This window comes from Babylonia areolata, chromosome 34 (assembly GCF_041734735.1).
Source record: "Babylonia areolata isolate BAREFJ2019XMU chromosome 34, ASM4173473v1, whole genome shotgun sequence".
Lineage (NCBI taxonomy): Eukaryota > Metazoa > Mollusca > Gastropoda > Neogastropoda > Buccinidae > Babylonia > Babylonia areolata.
In genome coordinates, this window is record NC_134909.1 from 2,921,625 (window position 1) to 2,938,896 (window position 17,272).

A 17,272-nucleotide genomic window follows, 5' to 3' on the forward strand; every position below is an offset into this window, starting at 1 on the left:
TGTCAAAGTGAATTTTGCAAGGGACAACTGTTACGTTGCTGTGGGTTCTTTTACGTGGGCTAAATGCATCCTGCATTTGGGACCCTGGCTTATCGTCTCATCCAAATGACTAGCATTCAGACCACCACTCCAGGTCTAGTGGAAGGGGAGAAAATACTGGTGGGTGTGGGAATCGATCCCGTGACCTCTTAGATTCTCTCGCTTCTAGGTGGACACGTTACCACCACGTCAATAGATGTGTTCACTAAAACTTGAATTAATAAATGAAGTATATTCCACTTGCAGCATTTTTCAAGAGGGGGGTGGGGGTTGTAAATTCAACAAAATATTTTTTCAGAAGTGTTTGATGTGTATGAAACACAAATGTCAGATATTTTCTCTCTCTCATCAGCACATTAGTGGAAATGAACACTTTTTGTTGAAAATCAGTGTGTGTGTGTCTGTACAGATGATAGCTTTAGAGCTTCCCTTTTTTTTTTTTCTAAGGACTTGCATGTCATATAATACAAATCTGCTTTAAAATATCCCAACCGTTCATGGACAGTACACATTAACATGATAACATCATGTGTATACATTTATATATATGTGTGTGTGTATCTGCATCAGAAAATATATAACATTTTCAAACAATTCTTGAACATGTGTTTTGTTTTTATAAGTACTGGTGTATTAAAACAGCTTTACGACTCAATCAGTGTCAACAGTGAAAAGGTCAGACTGTATTTGAAATCTTCATTGGTATTATATTGCTTTTTTGTCACAGCAAATTTCTTTGTGTGAAATTCAGACTGCTCTCCCCAGAGAGAGAATGTCACCAGAGCAGCACCACCCTTTTATTCCGTTTATAAAAAAAAAAGTGTATTTGTTTTACCATCAAAGTTAAATTTTCTACACAGTTTTACCATGGACAACTCTGTTGTTGCCATGGATTCTTTTACGTGCATTAAGTGCATGCTGCACGCAGGACCTCACTTTATCATCTTGTCCAAATGACTTGCATCCAGACCACCAATCCAGTTCTTGTGGAAGGGGAGAAAATTCTGGTGTGTGGGATTCAATCCTGCATGCCCAGATTCTCTGGTTTCCCAGGAAGACATGTTACAAGGCCACCACTTGGTGCATGTGAGTTAAAGTTGTCACAGTGATAGCAAGACCAAAGAAATAAGATACAAGTTGAATTACCATGGTCAGTGAAGATTTTGTCATTTTCTGAGCAAGACCGGAAGCGGACAAAGCTATTGCAGTGATCGGAGGTGGTGTGTCAGATCTCGTTCTGAGTCACAACAACCCCAACAGCAGATGTGGAAGATTAAATAATAAGAAAAAAAAGCATGTATCACCATGTTGCTGTGTTTTCACAATCAGTACTCACATAAATAATATTTATATGATACAACTTTCACACAACAGACACACACTTGATCATTACACACACCCATAAGTTTGCTCATGTACTGAGACACTGGAGAGGGAGAACAGGCCATAGTGTACCTCCCCTTTCACTCACTGCCACACACCCACACACGTCTCCACCATCCCACGCAGAGAAAGATCAAGGGAGTGCATTCTTCCTGCATAGCAGACGCCTTTTTCTGCTGTGCTGAGCGAAGTGGTTCGAGTGTGGTATTTGGACACACAGGGTATGTCAACACAGCATGACACCTGTGTGTTCTGTGACATGATGTTTGTCAACAGCAAAGTGAAAGGATTAAACACAAAATGTGTAAACTGCATTGTATACTTCTAGTATCAACTTAACGCCCACTCCCATTCTGGGTTAAGAACTGTGTACAGGGTGACATACCTCGTAAACACCAACACCCACTACTTTGAATAAAAAAAAAATTAAAAAAGGAGAAAATTATCAAGAACTAATGATGATAATTCAATCTGCTATTTGTGATTGTGTTATTTTGTGTGTGTTTTGAGAGTTCATTTTCAATCACATAGCATAGTCACTTCCTTTCCTGCCATAACATTACCCTGATGCTCTAGACCTGAGGCCCATGCAGTCACTACCAACTTTGGTCTCACATGATGATATTCAGCTAATCACGTGCGTGTTTACAACAGCACTGAGTGGACCAATTGGCTTAATCATAGCAGTTACACTGTGTAGCAGGTAGGCCCAAGTGTTTGTAAGCCTTGTGGATAAAATGTACATTTGCTGATTTTCTCACAACAGATTTGTCTGTGTGAAATTAAGGCTGCTCTTGTCAGGGAGATTACACTGCCATTGTACATCACCACCCTGCCAGTCCTTTTTTTTCCTGTCCGCAGATGTGTTTATTCAACTATCCAAGTGGATGTGTGTGTGTGTGCAGAATTTTGCCAGAAACCATTTTGTTGCCATAGGTTCTTTTATGTGCGCTATATGCAGGCAGCATACGGGTCACTGGATTATCATCTCACTCAAGTCTGGCACTCTGACCACAACTCAAAAGTCAAGTGCAGGGGGAGTGAAAATCCCGGTCTGTGTATGGGCATCGAACTGGTGGACACTCTTTCTAGTCAAGTACATTACGTGGCCACCACTGCATGCCTGATTCTAGCCTCACACAGACAGCAAAGTCCTTTCCAAGCACACACACACACGAAACAGCTTCTTGTTCTTTATTGTTTCCACATGCAAGTTTTGCACACAAAAAAACAAGGAAAAAGGAACATATAAGAAGCTTTTCTGCCCACCCCCCACCTCCCCAACCAATAACAGAAAGGAAAACAAACAAATCTCATCATCTGGCAACTGTCTCCATAGCATGTGAAGCCAGAAACAGCTTGAATCTTGTGGACAGACTGCTGCTGACCAGATAGCTCATCAGTGAAGAGCTGTAACCCCTTAACTGCTAGCTGATGAAACCCTCGTCAGTGAAGAGCTGTAAGCCCTTAATCAGTGAAGAGCTGTAACCCCTTAACTGCTAGCTGATGAAACGCTCGTCAGTGAAGAGCTGTAACCCCTTAACTGCTAGCTAATGAAACACTCGTCAGTGAAGAGCTGTAACCCCTTAACTGCTAGCTGATGAAACACTCGTCAGTGAAGAGCTGTAACCCCTTAACTGCTAGCTGATGAAACACTCGTCAGTGAAGAGCTGTAACCCCTTAACTGCTAGCTGATGAAACACGTCAGTGCTCGAACCCTTAACTGCTAGCTAATGAAACACTCGTCAGTGAAGAGCTGTAACCCTTAACAGCTAGCTAATGAACACTGTCAGTGAAGCTGTAAGCCCTTAACTGCTAGCTAATGAAACACCGTCAGTGAAGAGCTGTAACCCCTTAACTGCTAGCTAATGAAACACTCGTCAGTGAAGAGCTGTAACCCTTAACTGCTAGCTGATGAAACACTCGTCAGTGAAGAGCTGTACCCTTAACTGCTAGCTGATGAAACACTCGTCAGTGAAGAGCTGTAACCCCTTAACTGCTAGCTGATGAAACACTCGTCAGTGAAGAGCTGTAACCCCTTAACTGCTAGCTGATGAAACACTCGTCAGTGAAGAGCTGTCACCTTTCAGATAAGCCCGAGCTTTTGTTTTCTTTTCTTTCTTTTTTTCTTTTTTTTTATAAGCCGGAGCTTACAGGTCAGGAGGTCAGTCACTATTTGGACCTCCATCTTTTTAGGATTCCTTTACTTTTTGTTCAGCAAAATCACTGGCATCATCAAAAAATTGCACAAGCTGTCTTAACAGCCTTTCTGCCTCATGCCACACAGATGACACTGATCCTCTTTTCACTGGAGTTCACAAGTCAGGGGGTTAATCAAACCCAACTTTAAAAAAAAAATTTTAATTGTTAATCATGGCACAAAAGTGAAGTTTTGCACAAAGGTTTTAACCGGATGGTCATTGCGAAAGTCTCCTAGCACCCAGCGATGTGTTGGTTCTGCCCCGTTAATTAAAAGGGTGAGTTGGATTTTTGGTGCACACGTGACAAGGCCTAAACAACTCCGGTGTCAAAACGAAAAACTGGGTGAATGACTATATACAAAGTTTGAATGCAAACGTGTTCAATTATCTGTGCAAACATTGTCAACTGTGGAAAAAAAATCACAAACATTGTGTATTATCACTCTGCCCAACACAAGAAAAGAGAAATAATCTTACATCCTGTCGAGTCTTGTTTCAGAAATTCTAGAACGCAAGTCTACAAGGGAATTTGATTTTTTTTCTTTTTCAGTCAAATTAAGTGTCCTTGGCAATATATTTAATCCTGCGTTCTGTTTGAAAAGCCTCACACATCCACATATACAAACACAAACAACACATATATGAACTTTCTTTAACAAATAAAAACAAAGTATTTCGTTATTTGTGATTTTGCGATACACAAAAACAAAGCAACAGTCATCTGCAAAATCTTTCCAGCAGAACCTACTCATATCAAATGGCTTGGTCTTTGAATTTCTGTATTTTTAAAAACGTCACACCTCAAAGCTTGAGCAATATTACGATGCAGTAATCTGAACAACAATCTGCAATTCCAAGGCAAGATTTGTTGCACAAAAAAAGAAAGAAAAAAGCTTTCAGAAAGGGGAACAAAATCTCCAAAGGACTTTCTGTCAACTGGCATTTTCCTGGAACTTTCCAGCACCCTGCATTCATAACTGATTCCAGTTGTCATATGAAAAGAGCAAGAAATTTAATCTGACCAATTTAAAAAATATATATATATAAAGCATAACTGAAGCACAACAGGAAAATTCAAGGAATAACTGATTATAAACAATTAAAACAGTCCCAACAAAAACAAAAACAGGTACCCAGATTCACCATTCTTTTCTCATCAAACAATCCATGCATTTTTTGTTTGTTTTGTTGGTTAACAAGCAAATGACGTCTATACAAATACCACAGACAAACATGTCGAGGTGACAGCAACAGCACTGAAGATAAATGTGCTTGCTTGCCTACATCCCGAAAACGAAGTAGGAGACGATGACTGCTGTCAGTCCCATGACGAAGTAGGCAGACTTGTACAGTGTCGGCAGACCAAACCCTAGGCCTGCATCCCACGCCTGAAAAACCATGATAACCACAGTGATGACACTTGATGCAACATATACCCTTGGTTGAAATAAGTACCATCTCCCTCTTCTCCTTCTTCTCGCTACACTGTTCTACGGTCATTGCCAACCGTTCCTGACACTTTGTTCCTTTCTTGTTCTTACGGACTCCCATAATACTTGGGAATAACTTGTCCCCATCGCGGTTCATCACTAACCATTCCAGCGATTGCCGAACATAATACTTAACTCTAATACCAACCACAACACTTCAAACCATGTCACAATACTTAAAAACCAACCCCAACACTTAAATGCATCTGCAACACACAAGGCGAAAGCGATCACAATAGAAAAACAACCAACGTCTGTAATCACAATGCTTAAAAACCAGACTACAGGAATGACTAACCAGGTGTCGGATGCCGTTGAGGAAGTGGTAGGTGACAGGAAAGGCCAGGATGATCTTGGCGCCGTAGATGATGATGGGCGATATTTCCAGGTCCTTCACCAGGTTCACGTAGTGGGTGAAGTCCTCGGGCAGCACCATCAGTGTGATGGAAAGGCCTGCCGCCGCTGAAATCATCCACACACACCTTTGGTTTAAAGGTCCGATGCTTTATACAGTATGCATTGTTAGCTTAAAGGTACCACAGCCTTTTACAGTAAATGTCTCAAACCCTTTTAAGGTACACATCTTTGAGTTCAAGGTTCTATAGTTTGATAGTTATACAGTATGCATCATTAGGTTAAAGTTATCATAACCTTTTGGAACACGTTATCAAGTTAAAGGTCCCATGGCCTTTTATGGTATACACCATTAAGTTCAAGGTCCCACTGCCTTTTATGGTACACACCATCGGTTAAATGTCCCATAGCCTTTTATGATATAAACCATTAGGTTAAATGTCCCATAGCCTTCTACAGTACACAGTGTTAGGTTAAAGGTCCCATAGCCCTTTATGATACACACCATTCAGTTAAATGTCCCATAGCCTTTTATGGTACACACCATTTGGCTAAATGTCCCATAGCCTTTTATGGTACACACCATTTGGCTAAATGTCCCATGGCCTTTTATGGTACACACCATTAGGTTAAATGTCTCATAGCCCTTTAAAGTACACACTGTTAGGTTCAATGTCCCATAGCCCTTTATGGTATACACCATTAGGTTAAATGTCCCATAGCCATTTATGGTATACACCATTAGGTTAAATGTCCCATAGCCATTTATGGTACACTCCGTTAGGTTAAATGTCCCATAGCCATTTATGTCCCATAGCCATTAATGGTACACACCATTAGGTTAAATGTCCCATGGCCTTTGACAGTGCACACTGTTAGGTTAAATGTCCTAATGTCCTGTAACCTTTAGCAATACACACCTTTAGGTTAACTCACCCCGGACAAATAGTTTTCTCCCTTGCTTTCCCATGCAGACGACCCATTAGTTAGGGTTAGGGAAAAAAATCACAAAAAATACAGAGCACAAAGTAACTGAATGAAACTCCCTGTACTTGACCTACTGACCCCTCTTCTAATATCGTGTGTACAACTACCCCCCTCCCTCTCTTCACAGCCCTCAGAAGCTGAGTAACTGTCAGTACCTTCTTGCTGGTAGCTTTCTTCACTGCAGATACTTTATTCAACCTCATCAATGTCGAAACCTTCAGTTTGAAGCATTTCAATCACTTCAGCAGCAGTAAAAAGCCGCTGTTGTGATCTAGTTTGCTCCCAAAATTCCCACTTGTATCGCCTGCAATGCCATTTTCGATACATATGTGGATTAGCTTGTCATTTGGGGTACGAAGGTCAACGGCTGGCCAGCGAGTGTATAGTTACGGAACCTCACAAAAAAACCTTCCATTCAACCCTTGACACGTTCACAATGCCCGGTGTAGCTGCGAGTTTTATGCTACCCCATGAGGAAAACATAGAAAAAAATTTTAATTGTCGAAACCTCTACAGCGTTCGGTCGTCCAGAACGCTACCTTACGTCAGGAATGCTATAGCGTTCCATCGTCCTGAGTGAGTTAAAGTTACCATAGCCTTTTACAGATTAGCCTTTTACACTGTTAGGTTAAAGGTTCAACAGCCTTTCACTCACAGCACTAGCCTTTTATGGCATTAATTCAGCTAAAAATCTTGGGGGTCCCAGACATTCTTAGTGCAGGGGCTCCCAGATCATCTTCAGGGGGTCACTCCAAAGACCAACGCTGCACATTCTGATCGAATTTGCACTGCTACAGACATATTCAAGGCAGGCATACTTTCAGGTTGTAGTCATCAGGGTTTGTTGGTCAAGAAAAGGTGAAGGGGGGCAACTCCTCTCCACACGGCAGACAATCCTAGCATCAGACTGAAGCTCTGATTCACAATTCTCACTCTCCTTGTGTGTTAGTTTTCCACATTTTTAGAACGTGCCAGGGACCCACTCAATGAACATGCTGTGTGTTCTTTTCCTGTTCAAAGCATCTGAGGCATATATTTATGAATTAAAGGAAGCCCTGAGCACTACATGTACTTTGTATTTTATTACTCTTCTAACAGATTTTCTCTGTGCAATTCGGGCTGCTGTCCTAGGGAAGAGCGTGTTGCCACACTGCAGAGCCACATATCTATTTTACTTTTTTCTGTCTGTAGGCATATTTGTTTTACTTTCAAGTGGAACTGTCTACATAATTTTGCCAGAGACAACTTGTTGCTGTACATGTGCTTGAAGCATGCTGCTTATGGGACACTGGTCCATCGTCTCATCCCAGTGACTAGCGATCACTGGAGGGTGAGAAAAATCAATCAAGCGTGGCATCGGATCACACACACTCAGGTTATCTCTTTTTCTAGGAAGACGCGTTCCTACTGGGCCAACACTGCAGCTGTGGTGTACGTACCACACATCATGACCACGCCCGTCACTCTGTGTGTCAGTGACGTCATCATAGCCAGGTGGGGTCTGCAACACACCACAACACACACATCTGTACACACACACTTTTACACACTGCAACCAACAAAACAAACACACCACAACACACACATCTGTACACACACACGTTTACACATTTCAATAAACAATATAGACAACACACCACAACACACACATCTGTACACACACATTTACACATTTCAATAAACAATATAGACAACACACCACAACACACACATCTGTACACACACTTTTATACATTTCAATAAACAATATAGACAACACGCCACAACACATACATCTGTACACACACACTTTTACACACTGCAACTAACAATACAAACACACCACAACACACACATCTGTACACACACTTTTACACATTTCAATAAATAATACAGACAACACACCACAACACACACATCTGTACACACACGCTTTTACACACTGCAACTAACAATACAAACACACCACAACACACACATCTGTACACACACACTTTTACACATTTCAATAAACAATACAGACAACGCACCACAACACACACATCTGTACACACACACTTTTACACATTTCAATAAACAATATAGACAACACACCACAACACACACATCTGTACACACACACTTTTACACATTTCAATAAACAATACAGACAACACACCACAACACACACATCTGTACACACACACTTTTACACACTGCAACTAACAATACAAACACACCACAACACACACATCTGTACACACACACTTTTACACATTTCAATAAACAATACAGACAATACACCACAACACACATATCTGTCCACACACAGTTTTACACATTTCAAGAAACAATATAGACAACACACCACAACACACACATCTGTCCACTCACACTTTTACACACTGCAACTAACAATACAAACACACCACAACACACACATCTGTCCACACACACTTTTACACATTTCAACAAACAATCAAGACAGCACACCACAACACACACATCTGTCCACACACACTTTTACACACTTCAACAAACAATAACGAAGTTAATTTATAATCATATACAATTTCAGACCTCTCAAAGCGCTTTATGGTAACGTTAACTCCAGTCAGACACAAATCACACAAAACAACCCTCTTCACCCTGAACACACACACACACATAAAACATGCACGCACACACGCCCACACCCACAGAAGAAAGAAATGTTGATCCACAGAATACAGATAGTGAGATACGGAATAATCATGTATAAAATGCTTTAAAACTCTTTCATTGCCAGAGTCGCATTTGTGCACCAGCTAGGTAGAGGACACGTCACTGACATGTGACCAGATCATGGGTCTGTTATCCATGAACCTACTGCTCTTAATGTCTGGTGGTAGGACAGGCCATAATTTCTACACATCGCAGGGGGGATCCCCAGCTACTCTTAGACACCAATTTTTCTGTGTTTATAGCACAAGGGAATTTTGCACTCTAAACTGACTGGTGGTGAAACTGAAAGGGTTAACCCTTTCGCTGCCAGGAAAATAAGATTTAAGTGAAATCTATTTGCCAGGATTTTTTCACAAAAAACGGGTATAAATTTTCAAAAAATTCTGTGCTCTTTGTTATTGGAGAAAGACCCATAAAAGTATATATTTTCTGAAAGGGAAATAAATAAAGAATACAAAACACATGATGTTTTCCCATTTTATGCATTTTAAGTGACATGCTGTTGTTTTGAAATCAGTGTTTTGTTTTTTGTCACATTTTCAACTTGTTCATTACAAACATTAGTCTGGTAATTTGCACAAAAATATCATTTTCTGGACAAATGGATATCTGCACACACAAAATCATACTAGAACAACCACAACATAAAAAAAACTGAAAAAGAAATAGATGCATTGTGACTTCTGCAAGTGATAATATGGATGTGAGGCCACGCCCCCTCAGTCTCCACCCCCCTCCTCTTCACCCCTCTCACACCGTCACTTCATCAGACCGCGTTGGCTGAGTGCCAAGAAAATAGCTCATACAGTGCCCTGCTAAAAATTTGGTGACCTGTCGTCTGCTAGAGTTGAACAGCCGGCATCACTCACTGATAGTTGTATCCTGGCCACTCTCTTGATTGCTCCCTTTATTTTCTATCAAATCGTCCTATAAATGTTCACCACTGTCTTCTCCTTCGAATTTATGCTCCAATTCTTTCTGAGCATCAGCTAAAGAAAGTAATCTTGGTTGATTTAGTTCGCCACGAGCGCATGTCTTGAGCAAGGAGTTAGTCCGACATTTTGTTGAGCGAGCGAGGAGAGGAGCCAGGCAAAGACTGCGGCCAGTAACCCAACCAAAACGTTCAAATAAAGGACTGCCTTATGACGCAGATGGTGTTTCTAGCTATGAAAAGAATCCAGAAAGATTCCCCAAGCTAAAGATACCAGCATTTTTGTCAACGAACTGAATGCAAAGTAGGGAAAAGTCAGAATATCTCGATTACGAGTTATCTTGTCATTGTGGCAGCGAAGCATACATGCTTGCCATGACGAGTTATCTCGTCATGCAGGCAGCCTAGGGGTTAAAAAGAAGTGTTTTTAGATTTCTTTTAAAGAATGAGACTGAGAGTGAGGAATGGAGACGGACTGAAAAAGGCGCTGACTTCCAGGTCTGGTCACCTGAAGGACTGAAGACCTCCCACCCCCTCCACCAAAAGTCAGCTTCAAACCCTCATCATTGGAACACCATTCTGACCATGGCACCTCCTTTTAACAGATTAATAAACTTCATGTCCAGTCATGATCCACCCCTTTCCATTCAAATTACATACATAAATTTCAGATTTTTTTTTTTAAAACTTACACGCTTGTGGCACTGGCTTAAAAAAATAAAACAAAAACAAACTCATTCTTAAGTGTGTTAAAATATTATCTTAAAAAAAGAAAGAAAAAAGATGACCATTTGACTCACTTGTAAACGGTGAGAAAGGGAGACAGTGGTCGCCTCAGCTGTCTGTTTTTGTTCCAGTAAGATTTCATTTCGTCATAGGCCGACGAGCTGGCCTGGGCGACCCTGTGAACCAACATCAACACCTTCACTTTCACACAGGTCTGTCACAGCCACACAGTAAAACATACACCTTATGCACACATAAAACACACACACACATCCACCTCAACACCCCCTACCCCACAAATGGAGATGTGCGAACACACACATATATAGATACAACCAGTTATATGTGTTTATCATACATATTTATATGACTGTACCATACAGTAACATTAAAGTTTTACAATACATGTACCATGCATTCCTTTATTCAAAGCTCAACACACTTTACAAAACAATTACTTCTCAAGAGAACAGTGGTGAACAACTGTCAAAACAGTGCACACACACAAGAACACAATATACATACAAAAATTTGTTAGATTACACCCAAAACTTTGTCAAACTCTTTGACAGACGATGTGGGCGACAATAGCAAACTATCTGAAGACCATAAGAATGGAGCAGTTGAATTGCCTCTGAACGTCTGCAGGGGTTAAAAAAATATTGGGCAGATAAAGGGCGGGGGAGCGGAGACTTGCAACTCTCACATTAATTTTTTTTTAATAATAACCAGAGCAAAAATTATTTACAGGTACAGACACACACATCAAGTAGGTTTTGTGCAGAGAAGGGTCGGCACAGGGAGGCAAACTGGCAGGTTCACACTGCCTCCCCCTCCCACACCACACTCTCTCTCTCTCTCATACACAGTCATGGGATCAAGATTAACAGGACTCCACACACACACACAAACACTCATACACAGTGAAAAGAGATTAAGTCCAATATACATCAAAAGTAACACTTGAACTCAATATCATATAATGCTCAACTTCATTGCTAATGCAAATATGCATGATATGCACTTGAAGAATGTGAACATTTTTACATGATTTTCCACTGGAAACAAGAACAGCTCATATCATTTAGTTCTAGTGTGAACTGCCTGAGTCTGGATCAGCTGTCAGTGTGGCTGGGCGTGGGCAGCTCAGAATGAGCAGTGTGGGAGTAATGCCACTTCTTTTGAGCAGTAAAGTGTCAACTTACCAGGGGGAAAACTTCAGGTTAAAAAGTCAAAGGTCCCATAGCCTTATACGGCCATAGAGGCAGTGAATTCATATCCACTATGTCAAGGGCTCAGCACAGGAAAGGGGGACCTAGTCCTCTCTTTCCACCATTTGAACTTTCCCCAACCAGGTCAGGTACCCATTCACACCTGGGTGGAGTGAGGAAAATTGGAGTAAACTTCCTTTCCCAAGGACGCAACACCACGAAAAAAAACAGAGGATTGAACGCTGACTGCTGTATCAGAAGTCAAATACCTTAGTGATTCTGACACGGCGCTTCCTGAAAACTTTACTGGGGCACAAAAATTTGGTTGATAAATACAAGGATTCTGGATGCTTACATAAGGTCAATTACAGGTAGGAAATTATGAGAAAAAGAGGGTGGCTGGCAAGGGCCAAAAAAATGTCAACATACCTGATGAGTCAACTTGATTGAGAAACTTGTGTATTTATACTATGAATGTCTCTGACCAAAACCAGACAGCTGAACGCAACTCCCTGAGTGAATTTGATCTCTGTGCAGACAAAAGTCACAATGTAATATGATCTCACCTTTTCTGCATGAATACACCTTGCCTCTGGAGCAGGCATTGCCGCCCTAATATCCTGCAGGAAAACAAAGAAACATATCAGACATTACACCTTAAAACTAAAAGCTAAAGGGACTGATGGGGATTATATTTCATACTTTATTCTTTAATCCCACCTGGTGACAATGGAAGCAGCTTGTGCCAGTTAGTCTGAATGCCAATTACCATTTGTTAATTACAATCCCATGAAAATGTTACCATTCTGAATTAAGGAGATATATAAAATTCTTGGCACTGAAAAACAATTATAGGTTATGGGGGTGGGGAAAACCTACAACAAAAATGACATTATAACTAAATCTTAAATCCCAGTAAAATCCCCAAACACTAGCAGTAGTCATACCAACATCAGTTCTCATGCATACTGAATTTGCTGACAAATTCCCAGTCAAAAGCAATGATTACAAAATTTGTTGTATTCATGAAAAAATAGAGAAGAGCTTTTCAAGTTTGAAGAAGGATTTGATCTGACACTTTACTGTTTTCTGCATTGAAATATCACTTATTTTCAACAACAACAAAAATCTTTTCTTTATTTATTTATTTGTTTATCGGTTCTGACCCCTATTCTCAATGAATGAAAATGAAAGGAAAAGGTCAAGGTCGAGACCTACAAGTCACCAACAAGGTCAGGTGGTCACAGATTCCCTGTGAAAATAATAACCTCATAACGACTTGAATAATTTGTATTCCAATCATACGTATTTCACTTGTAAAGGATATTGTCATATGAGGTTTGCTTCTGTTGTATAATGCGATGAGAAATGCTGCTGGTAGGAACGATCAGTTAGCTAATAATTACCGAACCAGACGACAAGAGTAAGGAGGTGACAAAAAGTTGATTCTGTTCGAAAACCGTTCGCTAGAAATACATAAAAAGATTTCAACAACTTATACTGCATGATATCATCAGGTTCCATTAAAGATTAGCAATTTGCAAGAGTTTTGTGTCTTTACCTCACCAATGCAGCCATCCTGATCGTACTTCTTCAAAGTATGAATCGGAACATAGGCAACTTTGTTACGAGAATCTTTAGATTATACAGACAGCAACTGTCCACAGAATCTCTATCTCCCTCTCTCTCTTTCTCTTGAGCGTGTGCACACGCGCGCGCGCACATAGACAAGCACACACATGCACATCTGCCTGCACACATATATACACAATAAAGAAAAAATAATAAAAGATAATAATTTTTTAAACAAAAATACTGATGATGACAATGATAATTAGTAACAACATTTGTAGTGGCAGTAGTAGTTGTTGTAATAAAGAAAATAATAATGATACTAATAACAGTGATGATAATAATGATAATAGAATTTTGTATTGCGCCTTCCAACGCCCAAAGAAACAACAAAATGGTGTGGCCGGATGTGTAAATTGACACAACTGAACAACAACATCAGTATCTCACACACACAAACACACACACACACACACACACACACACACGCACGCACACACGCACACACACACACACACACACACTGACACATGACACACACACTGACACACATCACAATCAGTTTCAGGTTCTGAGTATTCAAGGAGGCGTCACTGCGTTCGGACACTGAAATCCATATACGCTACACCACATCTACACCACGCTACAACACATCACAATCAAGTAAGAGTCAGTCATGGTCTGGATGGAAACTGCACATTCTTAAATGGTAGGGAGCTGGTGGGCCTTGATCATAGCAGTTGGTAAAGAGGCATGTTTTCAGGCCTGATCGACCTGAAAGACTCTACGATAGGGACAAACTGACGGTCGGAGAGTATGGCAGAGATCGAGTTCCAGAGCTTCAGTAGCTGCTGAGAAAGAAAAGGCTCGTTGGCCATGCTGTTTGCGTGTGAAAGTAGTAAGCTGAAAGAGCCTGGTGTCAGCAGAGGATCGAAGGGTCCTGGAGGGAATGTTTATATGAGGAAGTTCAGACAAATGACTGAGGAGCACAGCCACTGATAACTTTTGAGCGCTGACATGAATACCCGGGCTCACGGTTAAACTTCTTTGTTAAATTGGAAGCTAGTGCAGTTTATAAAGCAGAGGAGTGCAATCAGTGCTGATCACACACACACAAACACACACATAAACACGCGCGCGCGCGCGCGCGCGCCAAAAAACAACAAAAAACAACAACAGAAAACAAACAAACAAAAAAAGAAAGAAAAAACAACAATAACAAAACAACAGCAACAACAACACAAAAACCTTGCGAGTATTTTACTGCTACTTAATGAAATCAGAAACTTAAGTTCTGGTAAATGCAAAGTGATATGAACAGCTGCGAAAGGTATTGATGAAGTCTGATATTGATTTTCCGAAAAATGCACAAACAATTCAAATTTACAATTCATTTCCACATAATGTACATGTATGAGAAGCCAAAATTCTTCAAGCATTGATTTATACGATATGGCACCTTATATATCGGTGTTACCTATCCCTCAGTGGAAGTTAACAAGAGCAAAAGTCAACATTTTGTCGATTCTGACACATCAAAAGAGAATGTCCACATAATGATACAGCACCTGTCAGAACTGATTTTGAAAAAAGTCTTGATAATTATCTAAACGTTTACACTCATGATATGGTTTTGGATGATAGCAGTGCTGGGTCTGCTTTTCTGATTCCTAGAAAAATAGTATTATTTAGGAAAAGGACATTCAATTTTTACAGCTGAGTTGGTAGCCAACCTTATAGTTTTGTATTATCTTGTTCAAATACCAATACCGATAAGTAATATCCTTTTTAATGGCGTTGATTCTCGAGTCATTCAGTCTTCACAAAAAGCACCTTTTAAAAGAATAATCAGAGAGAATATTTATTGATTGAGATAAAAGATGGATTGCACATATCATTTCTGAAAAGAAATTCTCTTGATTTTTGCTTATACTCCCTATTTGTCAAAAGCGCAAATGTTGATTTTTGTTGGATACTGTCTGATATTCTTCCTTTTTTTTTGTAGGGGCCTCCATATCCCTCTCCCCCCACACCCCACTTTTTCTGTTTTTGTTTTGTTTTCTTTTTTTGTGTGGGGCCTCCATCACATCCTCTTTTTCCCCACTTTTTCTTTTTTTTCTCTCTCTTTTTCTTAAAAAACTACTAAACACACTTTTCACTTACACACACCGCGACTAATAGCTTTCGTTAATTTTTTTTCCTATTGTCTGGCGCAACATTTGCCCCAGGGTGTCTTGCGGCATGCGATCTAGGAATGTTTGATGACTGTATACAGATGTCTGTGTTTACTGTTGCTCTAGTTAGTGTGTTGCTGCATGCATCCCTGAGTGTAACAGGTGGTGATTTTTGTCTGGGTTTATTATTGCTCCAGTGTGAGTTGCAGTGTTAGAAAATGTCCGTTCTTTTCTTCATAGCCATGCATTCTTACCCACAACATCCATCCGCACGTCTCTCACCCCCACCCCCTCCATCTCCCATCCCACCCTCGTTGTGTGAGCATTGGTGTGTATGCGTGCGTGCGTGCGTGCGTGCGTGCGTGTGTGTGTGTGTGTGTGTGTGTGTGTGTGTGTGTGTGTGTGTGTGTTCGTGAGCGTCATCTCGTATTTAGTCTTGGCTGATATCTTTATAACGATAATGCAGACTGAGCAGCAAAACGAGGGGCAAAGAATTGTACAGTTGGTGTAAAATTGTATTGTCCATTGTCATGCAACTGAGGAAATTAGTGATATATTAGAAATTTAGATACTTTCATGAGTGCTTCGACTATTTAACTGTAAAACCTCGTCAGTGGGCTCTCTCAGACTTTGGTCCGAGTTGCAGACCAGTTTTAACTTTAATTTTCAGACTATTATCTAACTCATTACGGACTAAATGATGCCCTAAATATCAAGTGCATTTGCTTCAGTGATGTGACAGTTACACTTATGAATTTTGAATGTGATTTGATGAAGCCTTACCGGCACGAAAATGTGTCATGACAAGTTACTGGAAACTTAATGCTTTTGACTTTTTACTTCACCGTCAGTTGTTTTTCTTAGTCTCGATCTTTTACGAAGTCCATTAAGTAATTTTCTTTAATTGTACTCGATAGATTAGGTTTAAATATTCGCATTTGAATTCACGTGTCCTCGAACTCACCATTCAACTCGCCTTCTCACCTACCTTATAGACAACAACACTAAAAAAAAGAAGAAAAAAAAAAGGATAAGAAAAGAATGTGAAAATTGATACTTTAACAAATGTCTACAATTATCAGGATTTGTGACATGAGATTAAACACTAAATTTACCCTCCCGCTGCACGTTTTTTTTTTTTGTATCAACAGTTCAACTGGCCTTCCTCGTGCTGGCAACTGTCTTAGAGATTTTTTTTTAATTTTTAGGGGTAGACCTTGTATTGTGCGTGCTTCTTCGGAGCTAGCACACACAACTAGCTTAACACATTCGGAACGCCACTAACACGTAGGAAGACTGACTGTCTTTTTGTTATCATGTGTATTCGCCATCTTTCCTAGCCGAACCGCATCAAGAACGAACCGAATCGGAACCAACCAAGTTGGAATACAATACATCTCCTTTTTTTTTCATTTTTTTTTTTTCAATGGACATTCTTTCATAACCAAAGTTAACTCACTCAGTACGGCCAGTCCTCTCTTCTCCTCTACACAGACCCCTCGGATGTCCAGTGGGTGTCTGA

General features: G+C 40.3%; 1 protein-coding gene across 1 annotated transcript; it reads right to left on the reverse strand.

Moving 5' to 3' along the window:
• Positions 1–3,780: 3,780 nt before the first annotated feature.
• Positions 3,781–13,636, reverse strand: LOC143277693 (succinate dehydrogenase cytochrome b560 subunit, mitochondrial-like). Its single transcript, XM_076582612.1, has 6 exons — positions 13,566–13,636; positions 12,571–12,624; positions 10,868–10,969; positions 7,894–7,955; positions 5,412–5,575; positions 3,781–5,011 (listed from the first exon to the last, which is right to left on the reverse strand). Exons 1-6 carry the CDS (start codon positions 13,580–13,582, stop codon positions 4,904–4,906), a joined length of 507 nt encoding a protein of 168 aa, XP_076438727.1. The 5' UTR covers positions 13,583–13,636; the 3' UTR covers positions 3,781–4,903.
• Between the last annotated feature and the right edge of the window lie 3,636 nt (positions 13,637–17,272).